Source organism: Heliangelus exortis, chromosome 3 (assembly GCF_036169615.1).
Source record: "Heliangelus exortis chromosome 3, bHelExo1.hap1, whole genome shotgun sequence".
NCBI classification, from domain to species: Eukaryota; Metazoa; Chordata; class Aves; order Apodiformes; family Trochilidae; genus Heliangelus; species Heliangelus exortis.
In genome coordinates, this window is record NC_092424.1 from 44,776,780 (window position 1) to 44,786,629 (window position 9,850).

Genomic DNA, 9,850 nt, shown 5'->3' on the forward strand with positions numbered 1-9,850 from the left:
CAAAACAAAAAACAACCAAGCAACAACAAAAAAAAGAAAAAAACCAAACTAAAACAATCAAAAGGTTTTTATATGCCTCAATTTATTTCAGTAGGAAAAACACATCAGAATCTGAGGTCAAGGAAAGTGTGTTTGAATTAAAAAAGAGAGAAAAAGAGGAAATTTCTGAAGTTGTTTAAGAACTACAGTAGTTGGTTTTTAGTCACAGAAGTTGTTTGAAACATCACATGCAAGCTGTAGCCAAGATATGTGTATATAAACTGGCTGGATTTAATTGTATGTGTGTAATATATGCACATAAGTAAATTCACCAGCATTCAAGTCTTTTCTACATAGGAAATTATAATAAGTTTCTCAGTTTTCTTACCACTATGTTTATGCAATTTGATACAGGCAAACATTCAAACAAAACCTGCACTTTCCAAATTGATAATTACCCATTTGTTGTCAGATATCTATTTTTAACTGTGAGCACACAGTTATTCCCCTTGATAAGATGGAGTACAAAAGCCTCTTGAAAATACTGGCTTAAACTGAACTTTTACTCATAAGTGTTCCTGTAAATGTTGTGTTGGGGCACTAAGATAGAGAACATTCTTTCTTCAGCACAAAAAGTATGGATGTAAAAAGATTGTATCGCTCTTCTACGTAGGCAAGAAAACCCCTAAACTAATTGTTCAGATGACAGTTCCACTTACCTATGTTTATAGTACAATCCAATACAACCTTGCAATCCTACTTGCTTTCAGCTGCCACCAAGATCAGCTAAGCAAATAAAACTCTGGAATTTTGTAGCAAATTAGGACTTCGTGTATTAACACTGCTAAAGGACTTTGAAGAATTTATGCAATATCTATCTGATACCATCATTTTGAAAGAGAAAAGTCACCAGAGAAGCAGAGCAAAAAAAAGTTAAGCACCTTGCCAAAGATCACATGCTAAAGTTTTACAAGACACTGTATAGACTAACACTTCTTATTCCAGAAAGTCAGTCCTGTTTAATTACAGCAATAACATCTGTTAGATGCTCTATAAACATAAAAAGAAAGCAGCTTTACATCTTCCCTGAATCTAACATGTAAACAATTATTAATATGCTCACTAATAAGAAGAACAGGAGACCAGGTATGTATGAAAGGCCTTCCACAACTTTTTTTGTCATTTCACTTACAAACATGCGAAGAGGGAAATACCTTAAAATTTTAATGAACAAAAAAGAGTTTTAAAGCTCCCAGTGAAGCAAGCGGACATTTCTGGCAGCTTCAGTGGGAGCTGCAAGGAAGAAACATTCTCTACTTAATTCAAGAAACAAATACCTAAGCTGTTGATAGGTGGCCCTCCTCCCTCCAACAAATGAAAATACTTCAGTAGACTTGTGTTTATGGCATTGGACTAAACTATAACAAATTTTAGAGGAATAGCTGTGAGAATTAAACACTGCCCTAACTTCATAACCTTAAGTGTCAAAGAGAACATGTCAATGAGATCTTCAACAAGAACTTTTGTTTTATTCTCAAAACCAACTGAACTGCTTAGTCTGCTCTCCTTTAAAACACGTGTTACTCAAAAGATAAAGAAAACATGAGGATCAAGCTCTATTAAGACAGCACTTAGTAAATCCTAATTAACTATTTATATTACAAGCCTACACTTAGTATAATTTCTCAATTTAGAACAAACTGTTTCTTATAAAGATCTATTACTACAAACAATCCAGTGATAAGAAAATGAAGTAGATACTTTATAAAGAACTCCAGTTTCACTGCACTATTGCAAATTCACAGTGACTGTAAAAATGACTATATTTAAGAAAATCTACAAGGTCATGTCATACAGCTATCTTTATACTCCAGCAGAAGAAATGGGGGCATTCTTTTTGCACTATTCCATATCCAGAAAATCATAACCATGGTTAAAAGCTTTAGTGGTTTATGGCATTTCAAAGTAAAGAACAGTGACAATCCAGCACAGTCTAAAGGACAGGACATGTGCCAGGAGTCCACTTCTATTTCTGGCTGTCACTGGTGGGCTGTGTGACCTTCAGTGGAGAGCTACACCTCTCTCCTTTCAACCACTCCTGTTCCACAGGGAGAGCAGTGCCTTTTGCTGTGCCCCTAAAGTGACAAACAAGAGGGGACTTCTCTTGGGGCAGTCAGCACTTACAATGTGAAATGGCAAGGGGAGAACAAGGGTAAGCCACTAGGCCTTCAGTTTTGTGACAGAAGCATGCAGATCTCTCCTTCAGCACAGCATCATTAATATCTTACTGGTTTTATTCTCCAAAGCCAGTAGCAAACACCTACATCCTCTGACATACCTGACTCACTCCTTGCCTTTGCAAGTGGAGTTCAATTCCTACAATGGAGTGCAATTAGTTCTTCATTTATCTAGTTTTCAACTACTAAAACACCAAAGAGTAAGGTTTAATTCCATTCTTTCCCAGCTCTTGATCAGAAACATTTAGTGCAATTAGTTTACAGGAACAAGCTCTGAGCCTGCATAACTTTAATACCTCTCATTTTACCCGTTAATTTTAAGCAATAAACAATTAATCATTGTTAAGAAATTAATACCTCAAACCTTTGGTATGGAGGAAGATGGTCACATTTACCATTATACTAGCCACAAAGATTGTAGATTAACACAACTTATTTTTCTATTATAAGCTAGTTTTACCTTTAAATAAACAAAAACAAGCCAAAAAACCTGAGCTTGTTGTAGTTGGACCCAAACAGAACTATAAAAATTCCAAAATTCTTCTTGCCATCTGTTTGCTAGTGAGTCAACTGGAATACTGTAAACCATCTTCAGCAGTGATTCATGTAAAAACTCTACTTCATTACAATTGTGAGAACACATCTGAACCCTTCTCCACTGTTTCACATTTTAACAGCAAAAAAACAAAAACTTAACTGTGATCTTACTTTTCCTTTCTTTCCTTCCAAATATATTACTGCCAGCTTCCCAAGAACTGCACAACCAGGAAATATTTTAGTCATACTATTATGGCATACCAAGCTGCCTCATTGACAGGACACAGGAGACATTTAGTGCTCTGCATCAGAGTGGATATATTTTTATAGAAAATCACAGAAAATAAGCACGGCAAAAAGTCTTAGCCCTCACACTCTGATAAAGGTTTTCTGTAACACTGAAGCATATTATGACCAGTGTTCTTTGCATGATCAACCTCAAACCAGTTTCATGTCTATATGCTTTTCTAGACATGTGGGATGACTTGATCAGATAAAAGATACAACAGAACTGCAGCCACTGTGCCCATTAAACATGGCTAGTAATTAAATCATTCTAGTAGTAAACTTTTACTCCCATTTAAAAAATACATCCCTAAAACATATACCTATGAATTTGGAGCCTATTTTGCTTTCACCTTTGAAGAACAGTAAGAGTTTTTCAACCTTCGTACTTCGGTTTGTAAGTTCTTATATTATGATGGTCTAAGGAGCTCTGTCTTGCTAAGCTCATGTTTTACCATAAACTTTGTTTCAAGCCCCCCTTGGTATTTCACTTCCATTGCAATTCGCTTATTCTCTGCTCCCACACTAACAGAGATCAGAATTTTCCTTCTCTCCCTAGGACCACTCTAAATCTGGAGAGTCTTTTTACCCTCCATATGTAGTTCTATTTCATGCCACCGGAGCCAATCCCTGCAATAATTAAAAAATTATACTGAAGAAAAAACTATTTATTCACTGCCAGTTGGTATAGACAGGAGTCTTAGATACACCTGCCTAATGAAACAGTCAGAATGACAGGTGTGCCATTAGCTAGCACAGAGTTCCCTTCTCCCATTTTAGATGGCAAAAATCTTTTTTCTATGCAGATACACACTGAAGTAATTTTCAAGTCTTGTGTTATTTATTGTTAATATTAATGCTTCTTAACAGACATTGATATGAACAATTAAACCAATAAAATTAAATTAGCATTAATTGCTAATTTAAAACAATATTCAAGACAAACAATCAATATTTAATATGTCTGATATTAAATGTTTTTTTAAAATAAATTCTGAAATTGACAATCTGAAAGAGTCTTATCTTCTGTTTTTAATGGATAACTAATGTTAGCAAAGTTCAAAAATTTTTCATAGAAAAATAATTTCTAGCCTGTCAATGCAAGTTGCTATGGCAACAACCACAATGACTACTAAGGCTCCAACCTTATTTGATGAATAAAATGGAAAAAAAAATAAAGCACAAGATACTATAGTGAAAAAACTGTACTATGAGTCTTTCTGAAAAAAAATAGATAAACCAAAGGATTACCTTCTCTACTCCATTCAAAAAAAAAAAAGGCTGGCAAAAAAGCCTCCAGTTTACCATAAAGCTGTATGTCATTATATTTTAGAAATGGTGCGACTCTTGCTTTGCTTGTGACTTCAGTATTCATCGGTTTGCAGCCAAGTAGGAAGACTAAAGATGAGATTTTAATATCTAAGGATAATGGGCGTTATACTTGTGGAACAGTAGCAGTGAACAGAATAGGACTGTAAGATACAACGAGAAGAAAAAGGCAGTGAAGAAAAAGATGGATTCTACCATATCCGTCTAAAAATAAACAAAGCATGTACAGTGTAAAGTCTCTACAGAACAAACAGCTCCATCTAGAGGTTAAAAAGCAAGGGATGTTGAACCCATCTTGGTTCAACATTAGTCTGCAAGGCCTTCCAATTAACATAAAAAGCAGGCTTCAAAATACATTTTCACGTAAGTGTGACCTGATTACTGAGAATTTAAAAGTTCCTCTCTAAAAAAAAACCATGAAGACAAATATTGAATTGAAAATGCCTAAAAATAAAAAACTGTTCATTCATATCTTAAGCTTCCTGCATTTCATCAAAATTCAGAGTGAAATTCCAGCTTCAGGGAAGTCAGTGAATTTTGCCAGTTTTCTGTATGATCACCACATAGTAATTTTTCACTTGTATCTCCAAGTCAGAATAACCCTGCTAAGCTGCTACATGCTCCAGAGCAAACTCTACTTTGCATATAATCTTTCAAAGTAATTAAGTCTAATCATATTTTACATCTACAGAGAAACAATTCTAGGTTTTAGGAAAAAAACAAAACAGGCTACAGCATACTGCAGAACTACAGCAGGCTCTGGTAAAATGCCATTTCTTTTCCCTGGCAGGATGCATGAGAAAAACAGGTTACAGTTTCAGGAGGCTGTATTGGATACTTAGAAACCAAATTCTAGCTTCTCGCCTGTTTATTTTCAGTGTTTGGAATTAACAAGCCATGTGGCACCATGCTACATTTACAATATATTAGCATCAAGTCTTCTAAAACATGATCTTGACCTTGGAAACGAACAACTGACCTTTCTTTGGCTTTGCAAATGTTTTGCCTCCCAGGATAAGCAATCTAATATAAAGCTCAAGACCAAAGAAAGTAATTAATACAAATATTTCTATTATATTAGATAATCATATATAAATATCTTTATCAGAAAATGTAACACTATTTCCTCTGCAAGACACCAACTTCACTTTAAGTTCAGTTTTGAAGCAATTCCTTTATCACAAAGTGCAGGCAGAATTTGCCCCAATAACTGACCATCCATAATAAAGCTTAAAGGAAATTTTACCATTGCTCATTCTTTCTTGAGAGAAAAAAACCCTCAAGAAAGTCCCAACAATCTCCCTATACATACTTGACAAAAGTGATAGTTGGAAGCAACTGAACTGGGCTTTGTGTTTTTACAGACATCATTTCTTTGGAGTAATAGCTGTAAGCATCTCGAAATTGGCAGTTTAATAAAGAAAAACATACTAATTATTTTAAAGAAACGTATTTCAAAATTTATTTCCAGAGGCTACAGGACTTTGCTGAAATATCTATTATTGCTTTGATTTTTTTCAAATCAGGGGAAAAAACATACTTCAACGCAGTTTCCTTTAAAAAGATCTAAGCACACACTGAGTATGCATTTCAAAGAATTCTTGAGTCTGCTTCTTTACAGTTTTTCGAAGAATGTTTTGAAGAATTAAAACCCAGATTTGTGCTCAGTGTGTAGGAATAAAGGCTTTTTCTTCATTTCATGGGATAAAAAATTGTTAGGGAAACATACTGACAAACTGCATGACATTTGAAATTAAAACTGGCTGATGCCACACACTATTTTTAAAGCTTAAAAGACTTCTACAGCTTAAAATAATTTATCTCCTCAACTACTCAAAACCAAACCTTATGATTGGAAGTACCGTTACATTACCAACATATGAACAGAGTTGTAATTCAGGATGAAAAATGTTTCTTTAAATGACTTTAGTAAGATTAAAACCACAAAAATACTTACATTGCATTTACTTTATCTTCTGGGCCCTGAACTTGGCCCGTTACAGTTCCTTGGCTGGTATTTTTAACCCAGCCAACCACTCCTAATTTCCTAGCTTCCTCTTCTGTGTACTGATATGAAAAATAATAAGAGGACAATCAGTGTCAGCACATCCACAGGAATACCACTTTAAAACCCCACTTTCATATTCATAGCTTTAAGACATACACATAAGAAAAAAATACTTGTACGATGCTTATACTCGGGCATTAAGATATTCATGTCAGCTCTGAAGTTGCAGCAGAATCAGCCAAGCTTGGAACAAGAATGATATTTAAAATATACATGGTAAACGTATGACTTAATTCCCACTTCCATTTTCACAGCTTCTAATACTTTTTTTCAAAAAAACCATACATATGACGGCTCCCACCAACACATTACACTGCTCATTAAGTCATCTTCTTCTTCCCTGTATAATATGCAAATGCACAGAAACCTTCTCATGGTTTGAGGCTTTTTTTCATTTACAGGGAGGCTGAAGACTTTTTCTCCTTATTTTAGGAACTTTTAACAGCTTTTATTGTGAAGGCCTCTAATGCCAACACCATTCCCTTGTACCTACCCTGTCCCTTCCCATATCATTTGTCACTGCTCACTTGCCTCTTCAAAAATCAGTGCCTAAACTCATTAAATTTGCTACATGTACCAACTTCATAGTTCCCTTTCTCCAGTTTCATTTTCAGTCATTCCACCTGACTTTCACCCTTTAAATTCTAGTTCCAGCTGCTGCATTACTACTAACAAATAACAGCAAAGGTCATAATCTAATTATATACTGGTTTTCTAATAGCCACACCAAATTATGGCTATTCAGTTCTTGTGATGAAATCAGGGACTTCCAAGTATCCTGTTTTCTGAGGTGGCTTTTTTTTAAAAGAATCTTTCATTTTCCATATTTCATATACATAGGAAATGTAAGGAGTTTTAATAATTTGTCTCTCAACACTGAAATGGTAGAGAACAGAAAGCCTGTTTTGCAGAAATCCATTAAATGTTTGATCCATGTAGGACAACAAAATCACTACTAGCCAATGCACAGAACTTCATTAATAACAAATTTATTTACAATAAAGTTACCATCTCTGTTTTGCTGCTTGCACATTTAGTAAAAAGGTATAAAACTATGTGGCCCATGCCCTTATGTCATATTACAGAACAGCAAAAGGCTGATGGTTCTTAAAATATCTGAGAGTTTTAAAAACATTTTGATAGGAGATAGCCACCAAACATTTGAATATATGCAGTAACACAGATACTAAATTTACACTCTGTATTCTCATCCTCTTTAGACACTTATTTCTGCACCTACAGCTACACTTCAGATCAACAGGACTACATTTTAAAAAGTTAAACAATTTCTTGGGAAATCTGGCCAATGAAAAGATGTTGCTAAGCAGGAAGCTTATTTTCCAAGATGATTTTGAGCAGCTTATCCATACAAACTTGTCTATAACCACAGGAATGCAGCTGACAACTTGTTTCCCAGTACTGCTACCTGCACTACTGTGCAGATGTTTGCGTGGCACCAGGTCAGCTCAAAGCAAGGCAGAGCAAGCCTTCTGCCCACCACATTTTTCCACTTAATGGAACACCAAAACTCAAAACACAGCATATTGTAATTCGCCATCCATTTTAATTTTGTCCTCTTTCACAATATTTATAAACAATGCATAAAACTTTTTAGGTCTAATATTAAGCATGGCTCACTATTTTCAGACAAAAAAGGGTTCTCACTTAAACTGTGTCATCTTTTTTTCTGGAGTTTCTGTGAAATACCAAACTATCTGCTGCATGTTCAGAGCTTGTAGAGATGCTTGGCTGGGATATGAGCCACTGACTGTACATTTGTAGTACACTTCTACAAGGAAACAATAAGCTTCTTTAAATGCTGGTAACTGACATTTTAGAAACTTAATCTGGAACACATTGTCTCAGAAGCCAATATCAAGAACTTCGGTTTTAACCTTTCTGAAGGTTAACATGTTATAATGCTCTTGTGGCTGCTTTATCACAAGTAATCCAAACAACCTACAGACACTATAGAAATAAGCAACACATTAAGCTTTTAAAAATCCATTTTAATATAGCAGTGATACAACATTTTTTTCTTTTAGACACACTTGCAATACTTCACTGTCTAACTTAGAGCTCAAAAAAAGCAGCCGAGTGTGTTTATACTCTACAGATCTGCTGCCATATTTTTAGCACTGGTAATACCATACTGTGAAGTAGAACTGGTAAATCAGACATTGCCTTACCATCCTGAAACAAACACCTAGAAGAGAAAGAAAAGGACATTAAAATAATTTGAAAGAATAAAAATATTTATTTTAATATAAGGCAAACTGCATACAAGTAATTTGTGGTCTTCTTATAGAAATTTCAGAGAGCGGTTGCAAAATCTTTTAACACGGGGCAAATTCCACAGAATCTGGGTACACGCTGACCTTGAGCCTTCCCTTCCACAAGCGATTATTTTCATTACGGCAGGCACATAATACAGATACTGCAGTACGGGAACTGCCTTTGACTTAATTTTTATTTTAACTTCTTGCTCCCAACCGGGAGAGGGGGAGGGAGCTTCCCACATAACCGCGCAGGCAGAAGCCGAGACCATAAACGCGGGTGAGGCAAAACGCTTTAGACAGAACATCTCGTAGCTCCCCAAGGAACCGGGCGAGCCTCACAGCTGGGGCATATTTACAACCTTTCCCCCGAACCCCAACTCCCCGCTGGGGCGGAGGAGGCGGCGGCCGCCCCGCTCCGCTCCCTCACACACCGCGGCCTCAGCACCCGTGCGCATGCGCGGGCCGACACACCCACAACCTCAACCAGGGCCCCTCGCACACACACACACCCCCGCCTCCCCATGCACCCGGCAGAGAAGGGTCCGGCATTACCTTGTACTCGTCCGAACACTTCGTAATCCACGGATTTGAGAGCGCCGGAAGCCTTGGCCAGGGCAGACATGGCGGCCGGGACAGCGAAGGAAGAGCCGCAGCCGCGCTGCTCAATGGGCCGCGGACAAGCGGGGGCCGGACGGCAGCGCGCGAGGCTCAAGCTTCCCCCTTGAGCGGCCGCCTCACAGTGGGGTCTGAGGACACGGCATCCGGAACCGGCCTTTGGGGACACGGCATCCGGAACCGGCCTTTGGGGACACGGCATCCGGAACCGGGCTCTAGCCGCTTGCGGCAGGGATCTCCCTGGCTGAGGGACGCGGTCCCTCAGCTCTGAGGGGGTTAGGGTGCGGCCCGTCAGGTCCTCACCGCCCTGCATGTCGTGAGGGATTTACCGAGCCTTGACAAAGGCTTTATTCCCCATAATATTCGAGAGGGATTTACCGAGCGTTGATAAAGGCATTATCCCCCCCTAATATTCGAGATTTAAAATACGCTGAGAAAACAGAGGTCTGAAAGAGACTCTCCCCTGTTACAGGGCTCCTGCCAGGAGGCCTGGGCTCCCACCTCCAGCATCCCATGACATC

The 9,850-nt window shown here is 37.6% G+C and overlaps 1 protein-coding gene across 1 annotated transcript in view; it reads right to left on the reverse strand.

Annotated features, from left to right (window-relative positions):
- The window catches only part of ACYP2 (acylphosphatase 2), a 40,279-nt gene extending 30,681 nt beyond the window's left edge, over positions 1 to 9,598 (reverse strand). The window contains exons 1-3 of the mRNA XM_071740410.1: positions 9,267 to 9,598; positions 8,625 to 8,641; positions 6,325 to 6,434 (exon numbers count right to left, since the gene is read on the reverse strand). Of these exons, the coding sequence (XP_071596511.1) occupies positions 6,325 to 6,434; positions 8,625 to 8,641; positions 9,267 to 9,531 (392 nt within the window). The 5' untranslated portion in view covers positions 9,532 to 9,598. The remainder of the gene's footprint in view (positions 1 to 6,324; positions 6,435 to 8,624; positions 8,642 to 9,266) is intronic.
- Positions 9,599 to 9,850: the final 252 nt, after the last annotated feature.